We start from the raw sequence: 22,918 nt of genomic DNA on the forward strand, positions 1-22,918 counted from the left end.
ATTTCAGCCAGTGGTATATGCCTCTTACTGGTTAGGGATGAGTGACTATTTGTGAATAGTAGATGGGCTGTTGTGATGTTTGAATGTTGAGAATGAGCCTGAAACTGAGATTGGTATGAAAAGGCAATTCTCCCCACACTATTTTTCATTCTTCTCCCCAGAGATCAAGTGCATACATCAAAGTATCACCCTTGCACTACTCTTTGTATTCTTCCCTTAACTAATGTAACACTAATATTTTCAGTTTCTACTTTGAGCCACAAAAAGAGCAACTACGACCTTAGCTTTCCCCCAGAAAGAGTCACTGAAGGTCTTTCCAACAGCCCTCCAGCCTTGCAGTACCTAACATGTATTACTGAACCCTGGTCACTGGCTTTGTGGTCAGGGTTAAAACTTTTGTGCCATGTGGCTGGTATGTTTTTTTTTTTAGAAAAGAAGTTGTCAAATGTATCTGCTGATTCTGCAGATTTGTTTATGTTGTCTAAGATGTCTGTGAAGTGTCCTTTACTCCATTAGATATACATCCTAATGTTAATCTTGGCCATTGTTTTTTGCAAATGTCTTGTAAAGAACTGCTGTACTGCGTATTTCTGTAAGATGGTTAAATAGGAAGGGTCTATGTCAGAAGATCGAAAGTTCAAAAGACTGAAAATCCAAATATCTAAAACTCAAATTATGAAAAACATTTTTAATGCATTAGGCAAACCCCCTGCATTCCTCATACGGGGGCTGTACCCCCCTGCTAATTATATATAATAACTCCAAGATTGCACAACAGTGGATAACGGACAAATTCCATTTTTGATATTTTGAGTTTTAGACATTTGAATTTTCAGTCATTTGAACTTTCGATCTTCTGAAGGGGACCCAGTAGGAATGTTTTAACAAAGGTTTTTAGGCATATTTTATTTTTTGCTTTTGTTTTGAATTCTTTAGCATGGTTAATCTTATTGTATTTAGGTTTGATAACAGAGCAGTTTGTAATACAGTTCATACTATTCATCAGAATGTTTACCTTGACTTTTAAAGGTATCGTGTCAAAGACAAATCAGACAGAGCAACAGTTGAACAGGTATGAACGTCTCCCTTTAACTATCCTTTGTTTGTTTTTGTGTGTTTGTTTTTATTTGTTAACCTGCAGTTTCAGGCGGTCATGGTGTGCATGCAGTAGAGGAACAGGGTAAAAAGCTCCATACATTCAAAATTTACTAAGAAAATGCCAGTAGTATGATTATATACAGAAATGAGTATACACATAGAAGTAAAGTTGAGAGTACTATGACAGTGAATAAAATGGGTACATACATCAACAGCAAATAAGCAACAGTTGAAGAACATCGTACGTACATTATTTACACAGCAATAATTGTATTTTAACTACTGGAATATTATTAATGATGTGTAAGCTAAGAAAACCTGAATTCAGGTAACAAGAATTATGACATTGTGGTGTACAAAGACAACAAGTAGACCAACAGTGATCTTAGTGTCTTGTTTGGAAAATGTAAATATACAAAGCATGTCCACTGATAGTGAAGAAGAGTATTTAACATGTTAGAGTAATACTAGATATAACTATGATCTACATGGATGCTGGGTGAGATGAGACATACCAAAAGAAAGGCCGAACAACCCTGGCTCAGCTAACTAATTAGATCCTGTGTGAAGAGTAAACCGAGGGAAGGGAATGAGCATGTGAGGATAATAGAGAGAACATGACTAAAAGTTATTAAGGAAGGAAACCAGGCTAGGAAGAATTCTAGTAAATGTAAGGGATCTGATAGTGGCATGAACTGAGATGGTTAAAATGAGAAAATAATAACTGATTGGAGGTGGGGTAATGGGAAAGATTTGTGAGGAGATGGGATTGAAGTTTTAACAATAGAGGGACATATAAACTGGAAGAGAATAGAGAAGATTTTCAGTATTTGGAAGCTTGTGAATATTTGGTTGTGCCTGGTAACCCTACAGTTACAATACGCGTTACTGAACATTTTGAAAATTTGACTGAAAGCAAATAATTTGTATGTTATGAGGAACTGTATTTCAGTGTTTTGTTCTACCATGTGTACTGCTATATGGTTTTACCTTACTAAGAAAGAAGGCACCATTGCATTAAAGATGTCCTCGAGTGGGGTATACCAGGTCATTATCTTCCATAGTGATTGTAATTTTGTCTTAGTCTTTGCTTGTTGCCCAAGTTTTGGATAGAAGATTCTAACCAAGTAAGCTTGTTTTTAAGTCATTACAGTAGTGATAACAGAAAAATTATACTAGCGGAATTGCAAGTGAGCTTGTTGTAGTCTAGTTCAAGTTTATTTGAGGTAGTTGTGAAGTGGTTTTAAGCTGAGGGGAAGCATACATGAAGCAGAATAGCAGGAATGTGTAGACTGTAGTTTTTCTGGTATAGTAGGTCAGAAAACCTTTGGTCTAGTGTAACATATCAAGCTTCTGATTAGGTTTTGTAATAATGGTCTTGGAGGTTAGAGTTGAGTTTTAACATTGTAGCCTTCCTTGATGGGTCCAAAGGATGAGTTCATCCCTTTTAGTTAGACTGAGTCTACCAGCAGTTTGAAAGATCCTGGGTTGGGTGGCTACACTGTAGATTCCAGAACATGTAATGATGTTGTGCATTGACTGTTTATCCACTCCTAATCCCAAATCTGCCTGTTCTTTTTTGCCGTTTTAATAGCTTGGGTCATAATCCCATAATGTTCTTTCAGTAAAATTCTTGTGTTAAGATAGGTGAACTACCCCTTTGTCCATCAGACTACCAGTTGAGATGTGCACCAGTTTTGGCCCTACTGTCCTAAAGATGAGCAACAGGACTGAGTGTTAAGTGCTGTAGATCCATCCCTGCTACTTGATGGAACAGAAAAAGATGGCATTAGTCAGAAGCTCTTCACACAGGAAGCGGCAGGAGGCTGTTTTCCACACACATAAGTATCGGTCAGTGATGTTTGCTACAGGGACGGTAACTCTGAGGTTTGGTTCAAAATGGTCTTGTTGACCCCTCATATGTGTTATCTGTCTAGTTAGAACTAGTGTTTCAAGTCATTCCCGAGGCATGTGTGTTCTGGTGTGTTGGTACTACCCAACCCACAGTTGACTGGTTAGAACTCAGGGCCAATAAGTCCTTACTGAGTTGCATTGGTCAGCTCGGGCATCAAGTAGATAGATAGTGTCTGGTGGAAGCTTGACATTTGGGTACAGGTTTGTACCTGATTAATTACTGTGATTATTCTTAAGGGTATTCTTGTTGAAACCTGATGTAGCAAAATTTAATCAACAAAAGTATATACCGTTAAAAGTGTGAAGTGTTGAATCTGAATCTCAGAAAGTAGTTGATGCTTTATAATTCTTTTGCTGGTGGCCTTTGCCCCCCACAGTCTAGATTTCTAATTCAAAGGTTACTTCAACTCTGAGTAAAAGGAAATATCTGATTTTTTTGCTTTTATTCCTTTGTTGTACAACCTCAGAGTTAATCCTTGGAGAGATTGGGGTTATGGGAGCAAAGTTCCCACATCCAAGGTACAGGAGAATGCATTTTGTTTCCCACAGAAGTATTTCTTTTACATGCATTAAGATAATGTCGTTTGACAATTTTCTGCATTGCTCTTTGTTGATGTTGACATTAGGAAAATGTAGTGTTTTGGGATCACTGGACTGTATTTCAATAAAAAAATTATACAGATTCCTCTTAAGGAATATGGTGTTATGCCTAAACTAAGCATGCTGGAGACACCCCTTCTTCCAGGGTTGCTTTATATGAGCATGAGCCATCTGGCACCATCTGTTGCACATTTACCCTTGCACAGGTGGGGAAAGCTGGACTTCATGCAACTCAAGCTCCTGTGAGGAGTTGGAGGAATTGGTGGCCACTTGCATGGAAAATGACTGCTGAGTCCTCCACACTTCCATCATCAAAACCAGGTTCCCATTTTTTGGAGATACCATGAGGCTTGTAAGGTCCAGCAAGGACTGACATCATTTATGCTCCTTGTTGTACTCAAAAATGATTTACTGATAAGTATATGCATAAAAAAGGTAGGGGAACCTTGGATGATCCCTCCTGCTGAGCTAGTCATTAAGGATACTATTTCAGAAGTCTAAAGGCATGTCATCATTCCTCCTTTGGAACCCCAAGATGGAGAATGACATTTACAAGCCCCAGCTGAGTGGAATGAGTCCCTTACCAGGCATCCTTCAACTGACTGTAATTTTACTCTTTGGTCAAACACTGCTGTAAGATACCACTACCTTTTCCCACCTTGTCCCCCCAAACAAAAAATAGAAGTACTCTTATGACCTATTAAGGTTTAGAACCTGAAAATATTTGTCTCACCTGTCCAATTTTCAAGTCCTCTGTGAAGCTTGGGTACTGAAGAAGCATGATGACCTCCTTGAGTTTGGACTTCTGAGGTAGGCTTCCTTGTAACCCACTGCAGGTTTGGCTGTGTGGCTTTGGCCAGAACTGCATGATCAGGAATGTGCTTGCACAAGATGGCATGGTTGAGACTGTTCTCTCTTTAAGATGGAGCTCAGGAACAACACCCTAGATGCCCAGTTTATGGGATAACTGCTTTTCAGTGTGACATCCGGGGACATAGTGGATGACCTCCTGGGGAAGAAACAGGGCTCTTCCATTGTAGAAAACCTGAATTATGGCCTCACAGATGTCTGTCCTACTGTCTCCTCTTCTTTCTGTTCTAAGACAAACCAGCCTCAGAAGATCAAATCTACTTGTTATCCAAGGAAGATGCTGAAGCATCACACAGTCTTGCCATCTTTGGTGCTGGCTAAGATTCCAAAGAGAACTTCTGTTCATTCAAAACAGTTTTGACTAAGGTATGATGCCCCTCTTTGGGGGAATCATGAAGTTCTGATCTGATCTTTTCTTTGTATTGATTCTTGTATAGCATGTTTCATTTCCTTAAGTTTTTAAGTAGCCATTTTACAATCAATATGGCCTCTCTTAGCTTGTGTGTACTTATAATGTAGTCTTATTTGAAACTTCTTAAAATTTATAATTGAGAAATTGTGTAACTGCAGAATTATGTACCTGAGTGTTCAGTCTGCTAAGGTGGCTTTACTATAAGCCTTTTGTTAGCTTCTTTGGTCTTTTCTCTTATATTGTTCCACTTGTTTTGCTAAATGGTGGCTTGATTGTCACTGTGCCCTGTTGCTGCATGTTATTGCAACTCAATCATGGATGAAAAGGAATCCTTGTGTTCAAGTCCACCTGCCTGCTCATAGTAAGGTCAAGTGAATAAAGAGTATAGCCACTGATGTCCTTCCATTTTACTGTTGCAGTATTCTTAACATGAGGTATCCCCTGGCAAGGGCGGCCCAACATCCGGCCAGTATACCAAAGCCTTTAGGTTGTTAATGTATATCACATGTATGCTGCAGGCACAAGGCGTAGGGCTTCTTTTCTTTAGGTGTCTCTCATGACCATATGTCCTACACTGTTTGTCAGGCTTTTGTTCCAAAAAATGTACATAGTCGCCTTTTATCCCTTGCTAGCTATCTGGAAAATCAGTATCTAAAGCTTTTAGCGAAAGACACTGTGGAAGGTACTTCCCGGCCTGAGGGTCAGCTGTCTTTGAAGAAGAAGGCCAAAAAAGTCAGGTCAGGTTCTTCGGCTGTGGCTCTTCCACCAGATGTCTCTCTCGAGGCTGGCAAAAGTCCAGAGACTCTTCCAGTTTCTGAGTTGGATTCCTCTGCCACGACTGGTTTGGAGGCCTGCATGGATCCAGCATCTCGCACATCCTAAGAAGCCTTGCAGACATCCGTTTCAGACATTCAGGAGGAACTGCTTTTGATTATCACCGAAGGGCCTACCTATAGGGGTTCCTCACATACTGGTAAGGGACGAAGTCCTGACTGTAATTATTAAATGCAGGCTGATGTCTGAGCTGTCTACATTACATAAGGTAGACAACCCTGTAAAAAAGAAGCAAAAGACAAAAAGCAGTTCTTCTGCTCCTAAAGACCCTCAAAGTGAATGACAGAATTTTACACAAGGGTTGTTCAATGCTCTTATGGCCTTGAAGCCTCTTCAGGGAGTCTCTGTCCCAGCTCCTCCTTGGTCTTCTTCCCCCCCTCAAAAGGTCTATGAATCAGGATTCCTTTGAAGAAGAGGATGCTTCTGATGAGGAATCCCTGGCCTATTCTACCCAGATTCCTTCCCCTTTGGATTATGGTTTTGAGGATGATGAGTCTGCTGGTCCTGAATCTCCTTTTGAGGAGATCTTTTGAGGAGATTTCCTTTGGGGATATCATTGCTAGGATGACAGAATTATTTAAATGTGATTGTTCTCAAGTATTTAAGTACAGAGGAGGTATTATGAGTTCCTTCAAATGGAGTATCCTAGACCCTCTGCTGTTCCTTCAATTTTGGCTGCTTTATTGGATCCATTTTTTCTGCATCTCGGGCCCCAGACTCTCATGCCCCTACTCCTAAAAAACAGATTAATTTTATAAAGTGCCTAATGACTGAAAAGCCCTTTATAAATATCTATCTGCTGACCCTTTGGTGGTGTCTATGACATCTGACAAGCCTTCTAAATTACTGCCTTCTACCAAGCTTCTTCCTTCTGATAAGGACAGCAGGACTCTGGAAAGGCTGGGTAAAAAGGTTTATACTTCAGTCACCCTAATCTTTCGGGCTGTTAATTATCAGGTTCGTATGACCAGATATGTTTTGGCTTTCCATTCTAAGGCTTGTCAGGTTATTTCTGACCTTCTTAATTCTGAGGGAAAGACTTCTGCTTTGTCTCTGTTAGGGGCTTCTTCCCAAGTAGCTTGCCATTCAGTCAAATGTAGTTATGATGCAGGAGATGCTTCTTCTAGGGACGCTGCTTCTGGCTCTGTGTTGAGGAGATATTCCTGGCTACAGCTTCAACCTGTGCCTGATGATATTAAGGCTAAGTTGATGGATGCTCCTCTGGACAACAAATGTTTGTTTGGTGCTGCTGCAGCTAATTTGTTCAAATCCCTGCAGGAGAAAGGCAAGGAGTTACAGGACATGAAACACATTTTTTCCCTGTGCCAAAGTTCCAGAGAAACTATCCCAATAAACTGGCCTTTGTTAGAAGGCAGTATTGTCCTCCTCCTTAAAGGCAAGAATGGGGTGGTAGGAGGGTTCCCCCAGCTAAGTCTACATAGACCCTCCTGCTCAGAAACTGTCCTTTCCTGATAAACCAGGTGCTGTTTGACTACCCGATTTTTCCCAGCCACATTCATCTCTTACATCATCTTTCTCTTCCTGTCTGGTTAAGCATAACTCAGGTTTTCTGGGTTCTTTCCATCATTCGTCAAGAGTGTTCATGATTTGGAAATCCCCCCCCCCCTTTGCGGGCATTCCTCAGCCACCTCAAGACCAGTTGAGCTCTTTTCCACAGGTGCTTCAGACTTTTGATTCGGGGAACTATTCAAGAGGTTCCAGCTGCTCAAAGAGGGAAGCGGTTTTATTTCAGAATGTTTGTTTTTTGTCCCCAGGAAAGAGGGCACTTGGAGACGCATTCTGGATCTTTCTCACCCGAGTACATTTCTGAAGGTTCTTTCCTTTCGAATGTTATCCCTTCAGACTTTGTTCCCTCTACTGCTTCGTCAGGGTTTTATGTTTTTTCTGGATCTCAAGGATACTTACCTTCATATCCCTAGTCATCCCCATTTCAGGAGGTTTTTACATTTCTCTGTTGCTTTCTGACATTTTAACTTACCTGATTTGCGCTTTAGATTCTCTACTGCCCCAAGAGTATTTCCCAAAATGTATAGAGCCTGTGATTACTTCTTGCAGGCTCAAAGGCATTCAGGCCTTTTTTTATTTAGATGACCTGCTGATTCAAGCCTCCTCTCCAGAGATTCCTTTACAGCACCTTCAGTGGGTCATCACTCTGTTGCATAGCCTGGGATCATGTTTTTCTGGGATGCAGAATCCAGACTGTTCCTGTGCTAGGATCCTTGCCTCCTCCCAAGGCTTTGACTCTGATTTCCATTTTTCAGTCCCTTCTTCAATGGCTTCGATTTCAGCCAGGGAATTTCTGAGGGTATCCACCATCCCTATGCTTACCTTTGCCAGATTGCACTTGATAAAGCTTCAGTGGTATCTAAAGTCAGTTTGGCTTCAGCATTCTCATCCTCCGGAGTTTCCAATCCCTCTTTTTCCATGTTTCATGTTGGAATTTCAGTGGTGGATTCACCAACTGACTTTGAATCCAGGTGTTCCCTTTCAACCCCGGCTTCCCTCCCAAGAGCTGTTCACAGATGCCTCAGACGGGGGTTGCGGAGCTTCCTTCAGAAGCCTAAAGGCACAAGGCCTTTGGTCTCCTCAGCAGCAACAGGAGCACATCAATATCAAGGAGATGAGAGCTTTTCTTCTAGCACTAACTGCTTTCCATCCTCTGTTTTCTCCAGGGCCCCTAAAGATCTTTACAGACAACACCACAGTATTGTTGTACTTACGTCCACAAACAAGGTCCTATCTTCTTTGCCAATTGGCACTTCAGGTTTGGGAACTAGAAATTCAGTAACAAGTCACTGTTCAGGTGGTGTACATTCCTTTAAGTTGGAATATTGTGACAGACTCTCTGAGCAGGTCCATAACACAACCTCATGAGTGGATGCTTCACAGGAATGTATTTCTGGACATTATCCATCAATGGGGTATTCCTCAAATGGAAGTCTTTGCCTCCCCTCTGAACAGGCAGCATCCACAATTTTGTGCCAGGACTCGATGTCCTCTGACCTAAAAGTTGGACACCCTATCTTTTTCATGGAAGGGGGTGTTTGTTTATGCCTTCCTTCCCAATCCTTATAACAAAAGTCTTGTGCAAGATAAAACAGGATCCTCTCAAAATCTTGCTGGTGACTTCCTTTTGGACAAAACAAGACCTCCACAAGATTGGCAAATGCAAAGGCCCAAAAAGCATAAAAATCCAACAAAAAATCTGGCCAGCACTGCATAGTGGAGCCCATTTCTTTTAATATCTGGTTTCATCATACAAGCCTTCATCAGTGAATAGTTAACAAGTATGCTAAATACATTTTATAGTAACCTGTTCCCAGAGCTTCATTGTGATTGGAAAATCACAAATGTTCATTAAGACCTGAAGTAAATAAACTTCTAATCTAATGATCCAACAGTTTTCCTTCTTATTTAATATGTTATGCCAACCAGTTTTATATCTCCTGTCCCCTTCAATTTTGTCAATAATGACAAACCTAAATTGTGCTGTGGGGTGCTTAATAGTGTATTTATAAAGGGCATCCTAAAAAGTCGGGCTATCCTAAAAAGAAAACACATGAGCTAGTAGATAGAGCCCAAACATGGTGGGCAGTAAAGGTAGACCCTGGTTTAATAAGAATTGTGCTAAAGAACTGAAGGAAAATAAACAGAGATTGAAAAACATTTCATCTCCAAGGGTACTTTTGCACTAGAACAGATATATTGATACTATATACTATGTGATAAGGAAGAATTGGCGTATTTTGCATATTGACGATAAGCTGAAAGCAGTAGTAGGTGCATATCCTAAGTTTACTTACATTAATAATCCTAATCTTAAACAGATATTGTGTAAGAACATTTACCCTAAAAAGGGTAATATAAGCAGTTTAAGAGAAGGGACCTATCAATGCAAGAAGTGTAAGGGATGCCAATATATTAGTAATTCAACTAATTTTGTGCATCCTGTTTCAGGCAAGTTATATACACCAAGACTTCATGCAGACTGTAGGATCAAAAACGTGATTTATTTAGTTAAGTGCACATCCTGCGAAACATTCTATATTGGAAAAACCAACAGGATGCTGAAACAACGTATATTACAACACATGTATGATACAAGGCTAGGGGTGAAGAGGTAATGCTTTATATCAGTATATAGAAACAAATGTAGGGCATGGATTTAAGTTTATGGTGTTGCATATTCAATATGAGAACATAAGAGATGGTGATATCAAACATAATCCTGAGTTTGCAGAGCTGAAATGAATAGCTGATATGCAAGCTAATCATAAACCAGGTTTAAATGGCTGTATGCCTGTAAAACCCCGTAGGCCTTTTTTATTGTTTTTAATTGGTTGCTTGTTTTTATAAATAGAAAGTTCAGTGAATGTATTTTAGATCTGATGAAGAGCTAATTCTCTAAAACCCTTATCTGTCTTTTAGTAAACAGTTGTATTGTTGGTCGTGGTGGCTGCAGTGGGTTTTTTCTTTTTACGCTTTGGATTATATTTTACTACTGTGAACTTTTGCTTCTTTCTTGGCTGCTTTGGATTTTTTTACATATCAGCAAGAGTATCTACATTTACAACAATTAGATGCTTTTTATTTTAACCTTAGTCACTTGGGGTCTTCTGCTTCTTTACTTAACTAACTGTCAGTATCTTTGCTCAGGAATTCTGGATAAAGACAAATGTAATGGGAGGACAAATGTCCAAGATCACGACAATTTTTAAATTATTACTCTAATTTACTTAAATCAACAGTTTTTATATCAACATGCATTTTCTGACCAATATGAAGGATTACACTCTAATACGTGACATTATTTACTGTAATCATAGTGTTTTATCAAAAAATCAAACATTTTATGAGGTACATGGAAAAGTATGACTCAAATTCAAGGATATTTTGCACATTTCTGGACAGATATGAGGGATGGTGCTAGGCAATAATGATGCTCTGCCCGTAACTGATAACCACTTAAAGCCCTTAAGAAGATTGTAGTAATGGATATGTGCACTGGCAAGCAATAAACCACATTTTTTTTTGCTTGCCAATGCAAGCAATAGCACACAGATTTTATTGACAGACATTTGTAGTTTATGAGTATTAAAACACTAGTGGCAAGTCACATTTCAGTTTTGGGATAAAAACATTTCTGGCTATTGTACTCCTTGCAGCAGGGAAAGAAGATGGGAGATTTTGTAGCAGTGTTATACATATATACACTGGCAATGTTGTCAGTGTGTTTTAATATATCTCTCTCTTCATTCACTTTGGAATTGCTTTATTCATGTTATCCAGAATCAATACTGATGGAAGGTTTGTTAGATTGTGTAGACTGGTGAATAATATGATTTTTTTTTACTGCAAAGTGTTGTGTAGCTTGTTTTTGAAGTTCTTGGACTAATCTACCTAACTCATAGGAGATGGTCCACATATAAGATGGAGTTAAGAGATGGGATATCATGGGTTAAGGCATCAGGAAAAAAAGTAGTGTGTCAATTACTGAGCCCTGTGACACTGCCAATATTTAGGTAGCCAACCTCTGAGAGGGGCTTGGCAAAAGTACACTCAGAATATTATACATAAGACTAATACTAAGCAGTTAATCACTGGGGCCATAAGATGCATATCAGTATACACTGATAAGTAGACAAACTTTAAATTCTTGCCACCCTTGTCAAGCACTTAGTACAGCTTACATTCCAAATCCAACAGGGCCTTGCATAACAAGCCTGATATAAATTTGTGTCAACCTATCCATTCATTGATTAGGCTTAAAGATAGTCAGAGTTGCACCTTGTTTGATTTGTATGTAGTGTCAGCTTATTTCTTAGGCTCTGGATCCTCTGTGTTAGGAACCTACCTGTCCAACGAGATTTTTTTGTTTTTGTATAGATTTAGGTCTCTTGTGCAGGTGTTTGTAGAGGCACTGGTTCTGCAAAGAAATAGGAGGTCAAATGGCACTGTGTCATGATTCCATATTTTTCTTTTCAATTCTAGGTGTTGGATCCAAGAACCCGGATGATTCTTTTCAAAATGCTTTCAAGAGGAGTTATATCTGAGATTCATGGCTGTATTAGCACTGGCAAAGAGGTGAGTGCAGAATAGAATAAAAATAGGTGTCTTATTTAATTTGTGGCACAAAACACAAGTAGGCATAGAAGTGATTATTGACTGTTTATGAGAATTCCTATGTCTACAGCAGTTTGCCAAATTATTACATGTCAGACTGTATGTATGGCACATTTTTATCATTATTTTTGGCCTTCATCATTCTTGTAACAATCAGTCCCTTATTCCTTATTGCTTACCATTATTCTTGTCCCCCTGATGTCCTTGAACACTGACAAGAGCCTGACGTTTTGTATATGTCTAATGTCTTCCTCCCCACTAAGTAGAAAGTGCAGGGCAGTGCCCACTGTACTGAGACCTGGTGTAGGTGTGTGAGAAGGATCAATGCATTTGTAATTTCTGGCAGACTCCTTCCTGGACTCGGTCAGTGAGTCATATGTTGCAGAAATTGGCTTACCTCACATTCTCCCTTGACAGAGTTCCTGTGGCTGGAGTCTGCAACCCCCCCTCACCCCTGAATGGGAGAGCAAGCACTGACTGCTCACTACCATTCCTGCCCTGGTCATCACTTCCAGAGCCCAGGCCACTAAATAGACCTGGGCTTGTTTTGGATGTAGTTAGAGTTCTGTCCCTCTATGCCACTGAACAGGCACTCTGCTCACAGTATAATCTTTACGTGGGGTGGACCAAGACAGTAGAAGGCCCCACTGCAGAATTGCTTTTGTCTTCCACCAGACACCTTCTCTCCTTGCTTTGTCACATAGACACAGTGCCAGTATTACTTGTTGCTATCTGCTTGCTCGCACCTCAGCAAAATAAGCAGTAAAAGTGTAAACTATAACTATGCAGTCATTGTCAAAATATCAGCTACAAGCAGAAGAGCATGCTCTTTGCAAAGACTGAAGCTAGACATTTATGTTGTTGACTGTAGTAATTATAGTGTAGGGTTTACATTTAATTCAGATGCACAAATCTACATATTTCAGACTTAGTGAATTAATGTCCCAAATTGAGTATCTTCATCTTGTGATCAAGACATTAATTCTATTGTTATGAGATTCTTGAACTCCATAAAGGGACATAAAGTAAAGTATCAGTACTACTCACACCTCTCAACATCTTAGTGCAAGAAACCTGGACAAAGCCTAAAGTTATGGAGGGACAAAGGCCCAAAAATACAGGCTGATTTTATATGTTGCTTTTATAAACTTAAAAAATGGCTAGAATAACAAGATTTGTGTTAGCATCCATTTTCCTATGGAACTCAAATGTATGTTATTGTTTAGTGACTTCAGCCCTCAGTGATTTGCACGAAATGTATACATTTTTTGAGAAATGGACCAAAAATATGAGGTAAAAAAAATGGAAATTCTGGGAAAATCTGGAATGTTGAGCGGTATGTTTCTACTGTTAGCTCTGTACATTAATTCATAAACAAAAAAGAAGGAATTAGCTGACTTATTAGCAAAATGCTTATAAATTGTAAACAAAGGCAGTAAGTGAATAACTACTGTAGACTGTAGTCCACAACTTAGTAGCTCTTAATAAACCTCTTGAAATATCTATTTATATTTGTGTAGGTGTATATATATATATATATATATATATATATATATATATATCTATCTATATGTATATACACACACACACACACACACACATATACATATACACACACACACACACACACACACACACACACACACACGAAAGAGAGCAGATCAGATCTGATTCATATGATTGTGCTAGCTAGGTTTCGAGCACAGCAGAGTGAAAAGAGAGACTGAATGTAGAAAGCTATGCATAATTTGCTTCACTGTAATCTGTCGAAAAGTGGGGAGACAGTAAAGTGCAAGCCAGGAATAGGCTTCCAAAAAGAAAAGCAAATAATCCAAGGTTCGGTTCAAAGTGTTTTGGTGCATTATGGCAGAAGGCTGTGTGAACATCTTCATTTGCTGTAGTTAAACAGTAGATGTTGCAAACAGCCTTATAACATTGTAAGTACTAAACAATGCTTGACTATGAACATGGTGAGGAGTAGGTAGGCAAGCCATGAAGAAGAAAAAATGCCTTACCATTAAAACTTCTAAGTTATGTCTGCTAGTACGAAAATCGCTTTATTAAAGTAGACAGGTTACTGTAATTTTGATTGTTTCATCAGCAGAATAAGAAGTTGTGATAAGCAGGTGGAACACAAAGGAGGGATTAATTTGAAAAATGTAGTAATTATTATGTTGTTCAGGTGTGAAAACTAGGTTGTACAGGAGGGGGCGGAGTGGCTGAGCTTCAACCAGGTGGCCACCTATGTTCAGAGCTTGCTCATTCTGCAGTTGAAGTCCAAAAATGCATTTAAAATAATCAGCCTGAGAAGTTCCAGTTAATGTTTGTGGAAGGGAATAATTGGGGGAGCTAGAGAACAACAACTAACACTGGGTGCATGTCCAAAAGCCTAGGAAAAATACAAAGCATGCTAACTGGAGTCACTAAAGACAATGTTTTTTTCTAAAGGATGCTGGGAGTGGCCATAATTCAGGAGGAGAACCTAGAGCCAAGGGTTGATAAATGAAATAAAATATCAATTTGCAAATGCTAATTAAAGGAGCAGGAGATCCACATACTGAAATACCAGTCAGCCAGGAAAATGGGTACAGAATAAGGCACTTTAAAGCTGGAACTTAAAGATCAAGTGCATGGAGTTTTACAGATACAATGTAAAACATGCTTGTAGGCTAGGAAAAAAAAAATTGCTCGGCCGTCATTGGGATTTACCCTTTTCCCCACTGTAATGTGATCTAGGAGTTGGTATATTTAGTTAGGGGGGTGGGGCACAGTCCCCCCACTATGTAGGGTTTGAAAGTTTTTTTGTGTGTGTGTGTGTGTGTGTGTGTGTGTGTGTGTGTGTGTGTGTGTGTAAAGGTCTGGCTCAGGGGTGTGTCTGCTTGGCCTTTGAGTCCAATAGTCTGGCAATTCAGTCAGCGTCTTCAAAGAGTCTCCCTCAAACATGGAAAGGATGATGAGGAGCTTTCCTCAAGGCCCAAATAGAGTTGGAGCTCCTGGCTTCCTCTGCCCATCTGGCTAAGGGGCTTCTACCTTCCCTGTTTCTCATTCTCTTCTTCCAAACCTGGTGGCTTTGGAATCTCAGGACCCGGATGCCCACGGTCCGATTCTGGTGAGGCCGAGTATCCCCTTTTTCTTGACCCCATCAGAGTCCCCGGCTTGTTCTCTTCCTCCACCCTCGGAGCAGAATGAGCCTCGTGTTGGAGTAGTTGACATCGGCTCCATGGGAGGGGGGTGTCTGGTACCATTTTCTCAGACCAGTCCCTTCCCCTTGGGGCTTTGGCCTTCTACAGCTCTGGACCTGTATCATCCGGGGGTCGTGGTGCTGTTTTCAGATTCATCCTTCCTCTCTGGGAGACTTCTCTTCTGGACATGGGCGATGGGGCTGCTTTCAGCCCCTCAGCTTTCCAGGTGGTAGAGAGGACCTACTCCAGGGCTGGAGCTTCATCTGCCACTCCTCCCGGTCCATCCCTGCTTCTCTGTACTTCAACTTGTGAGGCCTCCCATCCTGTCCAGGGTCAACTCTCCAGTTTGAGCCTTCAGGGGGTTTCCTCCCCTCTGGGAGTCCATGCCTCTTCTGAGTCCTCTCTGGAGCCCTCCGCAGAGGAGGTACAATTGTAAGAGAAAGTGCAAGAGGAGGCACTTGGACTTCACTGTGGAGTCCCTCACCAAGGACATGGACCTCAGTGAAGGAGACTGGTCTCCTAGATCTAGGAGACCAATGTCTCCTTTGGGGACATCCTTGAAGTCTTGAAGCAGAAGGAAGATCATGGTCTCCCCAGCCCCCATCTTCGGAGAAGTCCGTGTTTCTGAAGGCTTTCGGGACAGGCTCCTCTACTTCCAGGATGTCCCCCCTGCTGACGAGTTAGTAGATTTGATCGCCAACAGGGCCTGGAAGGAGCCCGACATGGTGTAGCCAGTCCCAAAAACAGCAGACAAATTTTTTAGCCCTCCTGCAGACTGTTCTTTCTGGAAAAAATGTGTCCCGCTTGTTGCTATCATGGTGGCCGCCGCCAGCAAGAAGGAGCTGGCAGAGCAGAGCTCCATGGTCCATCCCCCGAACAGGGAGTCCCGGGCGATAGACCATTTTGGTAAGTGTTTGTACGCCTCAGCTACTTTTGGGCTGAGAGTGGTTAATTATTTGACACATTTTACCAGCCTGCAAAGGGATTTGGTCCAAGAGCTTTCCACTTCCCTTACAGAGTTTTTGCCGGCAGAGGACTTTAAGAAGGTGTCTCCCAAGCTGTCCACTCTGACTTCCCTTGTGAATTCCTTGATGAGGTTAATTTCCAGTGCTGCGGAAGCTACCTCTCAGGTAGCAGGTACTGGCATCACTGTGAGGAGTCATGCCTGATTACATTTATTTATTTATTTATTTATTACATTTTGTTTACCGGGAAATTCCGACTGGACACAGGTCCTTTTTCAGCGGAGGCCCGGGGAGAAAAGCTCACAACAAGTACAAAATTAGAGAGGTGTACAATAGAAGAATTTTACAATATAATGTTACACTAGTAGATCTATCCGTAATCAGCATGTGATTCAGATTACACAGTACGGTAGTAAGAACAAAAAGTAGACAATAAATGATACTTAAGGGGTTAGGCTGATAATAGGATAAGAGTGTTTAGGAGGTGTGGTAGTCAGGGTTTGGGCAAGGGCAGAGCCAGTACATTTTTAGGTGAGACTTGAGAGTGAGTTTGAATAGACTGCTGGAAGGCAGTTTGGTTATTGAGGGCGTGAGGTTATTTCATAGTTTGGAAATAGCATAAGAGAAAAGGGCATTAGCTGCTGAGTTTTTGGGTTTAGTGGTAAGAAGTAGATTTCTGCTATTTTATCGTAGGGATCTTGAAATAATATGGGGTTGTAGTAAGTTTTGAAGTGATGGGATATTGTTGGGGTGGTTTATTAGTTTGTGGGCAAATGAGAGTTGATTCAGGTGAAGAAGTTGTGGGAGTTCAAGCCAATCTAGTTCCCTAAGTGAGTTGCAGTGGTGGCTGCAGTAGGATGGGCCTGTAGCAAACATTGCAGTTTTATTGTAGCAGGATTCTAGTCTGTTTAGGTCAATCTGTCTAAGGTTGGTAAGTATTGATGAGGCATAGAGTAAGGTGAAGATTAACTGTGAGTTGGCAGTAGCAGTTCTGGCTGTGTTGGTTAGGTATTGTTTGTTTCTATATAGTGCCACAAGCTTTTTATGAACTTTTTTATGGTGAGAGATGTGGAGGTCGAATTTGAATTTGTTGTCTATTTCAACACCTAGTTTTGTGTGGTCAGTTGAGGAGATGATGGTGGTGTTCCTGGCATGAATATTGATGAGGAGTGTATAAATTTAGAGGGTTGAAAGATAAGGAGTTTGGTTTTGTTTGAATTGAGCAAAAGTTGGGTCTTGGAAAGCCAGGTTTCTACAGATGTGAAAGATTCTTGTGTAATATTTTGGTGTTCTGGTAAAGTGGAGGCAGAGCAGATTAAAGTGGAGTCCTCTGCATATTGTATGAGAGTGGCTTGTTTGGTGGAGGTGTGAAGGTTGCTGATGAATAGGGAGAATAGTAGTGGGCCAATAAAGGATAGTGCCTTGGGAACCCCAGAGAGATAGGAAGACGAGGTGAGAGCTGATCATGCCAAATCACAGATTGCTGTTGGCCTGAGAGATAGCTGTGGAACCAGTTGGTAACATAGTGGGAAAAGGAGGGATTAGTGAGGACAGAGAGAGAGATTTTGTGAGATACCATATCAAAAGCTTTTGATAGGTCCAGAAATATAGCAGAAGAGTAGAGACCATTGTTTTTATGGTGCAGGATCGTGTCGGTGAAGGAAAGTAGGGGGGGTGGTGCTGTGAAGTGGCCTGAAGCCATGCTGGATTTTGGAGAGGAGATTGTTAGTTAATAGATAGTTTAGTACCTGAGACTTTATACATTTCTCAAGAATCTTGGAGATTTGTGCGGGTTTGCGGAATCCTTCAAAGCGTCCTTTACCAATGCCCCCTTCAATGGTTTTACTTTCTTTGGACCTTTGTGAAGGACACTTTGACCCACAGCGAGCAGGAAGGAAGACTTTGTCTGAAGTCGGGATCAAGCTTTCTACTCCCCAGAGGTCCTTCTCTAAGACCCAGCAGGGAACTCGGAAGATGTGGTTCCAGAAGTCACAGTCTCCCTTCCAGGAAGCTCCTGATGACTTCTCTTCCAAAGGCAGGTGGAGAGGTTTCAATGGTCGACACTGCTCTCAGGGCAAGGGGGGCGGCACAAAATCAAGGCTCCAGGGAAGCCTTTTCTGAGCAGCCCTATCAGTGCTCCTGAAGCATTGCTGAGCAGCCCTATCAGTGCTCTGAAGCATTGCCAGACTTCTCTGCCCTGGAGGCAGTCGGGGGTCGCTTGTCCTTACACCCACTAACCTGGACAAATATCACCTCCAATCAGTAGGTGTTAAATATCGTTTCCAGGGGCTATTCCATTCCCTTTTCGAAACCACTTCCAGTGAGAAGTTGCCTCCCCTGACATTCCAACCAGTCAGAGGGAGTTGGCCTTCAAAGAAGTTCAACTTCTGCTAAAAAGAGCCATCCAAGAGGTCCAAGCAGGACAAAGATGATCTGGTACTTATTCTTGCTTATTTTTTAGTGCCAAAAAAAGACGGGGGCCTGCATTCTATTTTGGATCTCGGCAAGCTCAGTCTTTCATTCAAGATGTCAAAGTTCCCAATGGTCACTGCTCAGTCCATTCTGCCCTTCTTATGCAAGGACGATTGGATGTGCTCAGTAGATTTCCAAGACACCTACCGTCACATCAAGGTAGACATTCTAGGAGACATCTTCACTTGTAGCTAGGGGTCTATCATTACCAATTCAGAGCCCTACCCTTCGGTCTCACCACAGCCCCTCAGGTGTTTTTCAGTTGTATGGCAATGGTAGAGGCTCACCTGCGGCTGTATGGTTTTTAGGTCTTTCCATACCTCAGTGATTGGCTTCTCACTGCACCTTCGAGGCATCGACTGCTACAAGCAATCCATTGTGTTCTTCCCCTCTTCCATCAGTTGGGGATCACTGTCAACCTTTCAAAATCCAATGTGGTCCCCACACAACAGTTGGAATTCATAGGAGTTCTGTTAGACTCCGTTTCAGAGATTGCAGCTTTACCTTTATGCAGGGTTTAGTTGATCCGGGAAAAGGTCACGCAGGTCTTAGACCTGTCGCATCCCTTGGTTCTTCAAGCCGTCTGATCCATGGCCTTGGCCATTCATGTTGTTCCCCTGGCAAGGTTCCACATGCGAATGTTGCAGTGGACCTTAGCGGTTCAGTGGTCGTCTCTGTTTCATCCCCTGTCTATGACCATAAAACTGATGCCTGTATGCAGACGTCACCTCCTTTGGTAGCTTCAGTCTCAGGATCTCACTGTAGGCAGGCCCTTTTGTCTACCTCCATCCATGGCCACAGTGACCAATGACACTTCCCTCTTGGAGTGGGGGGGCATTTTTAGGGAAAGACTGTCCAAGGCATGTGGTCCCTCATAGAGAACAAGTTGCACATAAGCATCTTAGCGTTGAGAGCAGTTTTTCTACCGTTGCAAGATTTTTAGGACTGCTTCCCTGTTGGGATGATTGCAATTCAGACAGACAACATGGTTGTGGTCTGGTATGTCAACAAACAGGGGGGACATGATCTTACCCATTGTACAGAGAGGTCATGAGAGTGTGGGAATGGGTGATGTCCTTTAGGCACTTGGAACACATATACCTGAGGATTCCAGTGTATTGGCCAACAAGCTTAGCAGATCGATCTCGAGTCCTCACAAGTGGTCCATCAATCTGTTAGTGGCAAAGCAGATTTTCAACCATTGGGGTCAACCTTGCTGCAACCTCTTTGCCTCCCCAGCCAATCACAAATGCAGAAAGTACTTCACCCTGATCCCTCATCCGGTGGAGTCACTGTTGGATGCTGTAGTCCACAATTGGCCTCCAGATTTCCTGTACGCCTATCCTCCTGTTCCTTTAATTCCCAAGGTTCTGCAGAAAGCGCAATGCCTGAAGACCCTTATCCACATTGCCCCTTTCTGGCCTCGTCATCCATGATTCCCCTTCATCAGGTCTCATCTGAAGTAAACGCCATGAGTACTGGATCCCCATCAGGATCTGATTTCCCATCCATTGGAGCTTCTTCTGCAAACCTTCGGACCCTTCATCTAACTGCATGGTTTCTCCAATTCCAGTGATTATAAAACAGTCCAGGCTAGCATCTCCCATTAAGTGTATTATTCTAGCCTTCCAGAAACCTTCCACTAGAAAGGTTTATAGTAGTAAGTGGAAAAGGTTCTCTATCTGGGCCAAGAGCAGGATCCTGGACCCCTTTTCTGCTGTAGTTTCTGATCTACTTTTATTTTTGTCCTCCCTTTTCCAAGTGGGAGCAAGTTTCCCTACCATCAAGCTTCAGTTCCCTGTGATTTCTAACTTTTACAAGAACATTGAGTGTATTTTTTCATCTCTGCTTTGTAAAGCGGTTATGAAAGGGTCTTCCTGCTTAGACCACCGATTTAAGGATCCCTCGCTTCCTTGGGACCTTGTGTTGGTTTTGCAATCTCTGGCTAGGAGTCCTTTTGAGCCTGCTAATTCCTGAAATCTCAAATTCCTGCCTTGGAAGATGGCTTTCCTGGTTGCTATTACCTCAGCTAGGAGGGTTTCAGAACTGCAAGGTCTTACCATTGCTCCTCCTTATATGATTTTTCACAAGGACAGAGTCTCTCTCAGGATGAATCCCTCTTTCTTGCCCAGGATTGCTTCTGAATCTACTCTGAACTAATATATTAAGTGACCAGTGTTCTTCCACAATTATTCCAACAAAAGAGAGTACATTCTACTTCCTTGGACATACACAGACAATTACGGTTCTACCTACATAGAACCAGAGGTTTTCATAAGACAGAGTAGCTTTTTGTAGCCTTTCCCCTAATATACACTGTCTTCCGGTTTCTAAGGTCACTATCTCTAAGGGGATCTCTAGCTGCATCTCCACAGTGTATGACCATAGCTATCTCGAGTTTCCAGGAAGAATCAAGGCTCTTTCTATGAGGTCCATGGCGACTTCTTCAGCCTTTTTGGCCAAGCTTTCTATTGATGACATTTGTGCTGCTGCCACTTGGTCTAATCCTTGCACATTTATATGTCATTACAAGATAGAGTTGATTTCTAGAAGCAGGGCTTCTTTTGGCTCCACAGTGCTCTGGAATGTCCTTCCTTGAGGCCTCCCAGAATAAATGGTGGCTGGGGGCTCTGACCCTATGATGATGAGTGATGACTTGGATAACATCAGATAAAGAGTTGCATACTTACCAAAACCTGGCATCTGTGTTATCCTACGTCGTCATTCATCACATTTTTCCATCCTGCCATCCCCCTACCTTGTGGATCTTAGAGGAAGTTGAGTGTTTTTCTTCCGGTCTTGCAGGAGTAACCTTTAGGAACATGACAGCAAACACGATCTGTGGGTTAGAGGACAGCAGGGCATCATGGGAGAGAGAGGGGTTAGAGGGCAGCAGGGCATCATGGGAGAGGGAGGAGCTATAGCCTTGGATCCATCTATAGTAGGTTGCTGGCTCGGATCCGATATCAGATACTAGACCCTCGTTTCAAAAAGAAGATTGCCAGAGCTTCAAGCCTCAATGTGAAATGAGTCCTTTCTAACCTTTCATAGGAATAGGGTGAGCCGAGAACCATTCCCTCCATCACACTCAGAGTGGTAACGGAGTGGACTTTGACACATTATCCATCATGCATGTCTTTTACCCTAACCCACAAAATGAAGTAAAGAGTTCTTCATTCTGTGGCTGTTCACAGGCAATTATGGTAGTATTCCCTCCAGAAAGCCTAGCTGTCCTTCATTTGACTCAAAGAAGGAAGGACAATCTGTGTCCAAACAAACAGTATCAAGGTAGCTAGTACAATGCATATATTTTGCTGTTCCTCCCAAGGAAGGGAAAAACCCTGGAGAATATTATTAAAGCCCATAGTACATGGGCAACAGTCACAATTGTGGTATTCTGTAAAAGGGTCTGTTAGCAGTTTGTTAAACACCACAAACTAGGCATTGCTTCTTGTGATAGGGTAGAATTTTACTGTGGAGCAAGCTACTATCTAGCCATCTGTCACAGCTCATATCCCTTGCATGTTGAAGCTCTGGGGATCATCTTAGTTGTGAAGACTACTGCAACAGTGATCTAAATAAAAACCTAGCACAGTTCAGTTAAGTCATTGTTGCAGTACATCTCCTTTCACTGCCCCTTTATTGTTACTTCTCTCCTCCATTTGAGGCATCCTAGGCTGGGTAGTGTATTCCTTGCTATAGCTCTTCCCTCCCCTTTCCCTATCTGATTGCCAAGGCCTTGGGCCTGGTCAGATCTCTAGAATAGATGGGTGTATAGTTTGCTGTCTCTAAATTTTCTTGGAATTTTTTGTTGGTTTACATGGGTGTTACTCTAATACACTGGTGAAGAAAGCTCTAAGATGGCATAGTTGTATTCCTCTTATCTACTGGCAATGGACTAACATTAGTGAGGGAGAGCATCTGCTATGCAGAAGGAGAAAGGTTCCAAGCTCTAGAAGTCAAGACTAGTCATCTAGGGACTGTGCAGCAAAAGTCGCAGGAGTCATGACTTCCTACATCCTTGAGTGCCTACCATTGTGTAAATTCCTGCAAAATTCTACTTTCCTGAGGCATGCCTCATGCAGATCTGAAAAGCCTTTTTGACTTTTGGCATTGAATCCGGTATAAAGATTAACATTCTCAATGTTTATTTTGCATCATAGAATTCTACCTTGGGTTAGTTTTCCTGAATTTTGTGGGTTTCTCTTTGAAAACCCATAGAAGCAGAGAGACCTTTTTGCATGCCTGGTTGGCATAGAAAATATTCAGGCTGTTATGCAAGCATCAGAATTTGAGCAACCATCCAGTAGCAAGAGAGAGTTTTTATTTCCCAAGAAGAGCCATAAAAAGGAACATAGGCATAAATAATGCTTTTAGAGGTGAGAGGACCTTGAAAAAGGATGTGACTAAGGAATGGAAGACTACTT

General features: G+C 41.7%; 1 protein-coding gene across 1 annotated transcript in view; it reads left to right on the forward strand.

Moving 5' to 3' along the window:
* Nucleotides 1-22,918, forward strand: part of RIOK1 (RIO kinase 1) — a 623,754-nt gene that overhangs the window by 138,327 nt on the left and 462,509 nt on the right. The window contains exons 5-6 of the mRNA XM_044065411.1: nucleotides 1,030-1,072; nucleotides 11,741-11,833. Of these exons, the coding sequence (XP_043921346.1) occupies nucleotides 1,030-1,072; nucleotides 11,741-11,833 (136 nt within the window). The remainder of the gene's footprint in view (nucleotides 1-1,029; nucleotides 1,073-11,740; nucleotides 11,834-22,918) is intronic.

The sequence above is a fragment of the Protopterus annectens genome, chromosome 3.part0 (assembly GCF_019279795.1).
Source record: "Protopterus annectens isolate FY-2018-M chromosome 3.part0, PAN1.0, whole genome shotgun sequence".
NCBI classification, from domain to species: domain Eukaryota; kingdom Metazoa; phylum Chordata; order Ceratodontiformes; family Protopteridae; genus Protopterus; species Protopterus annectens.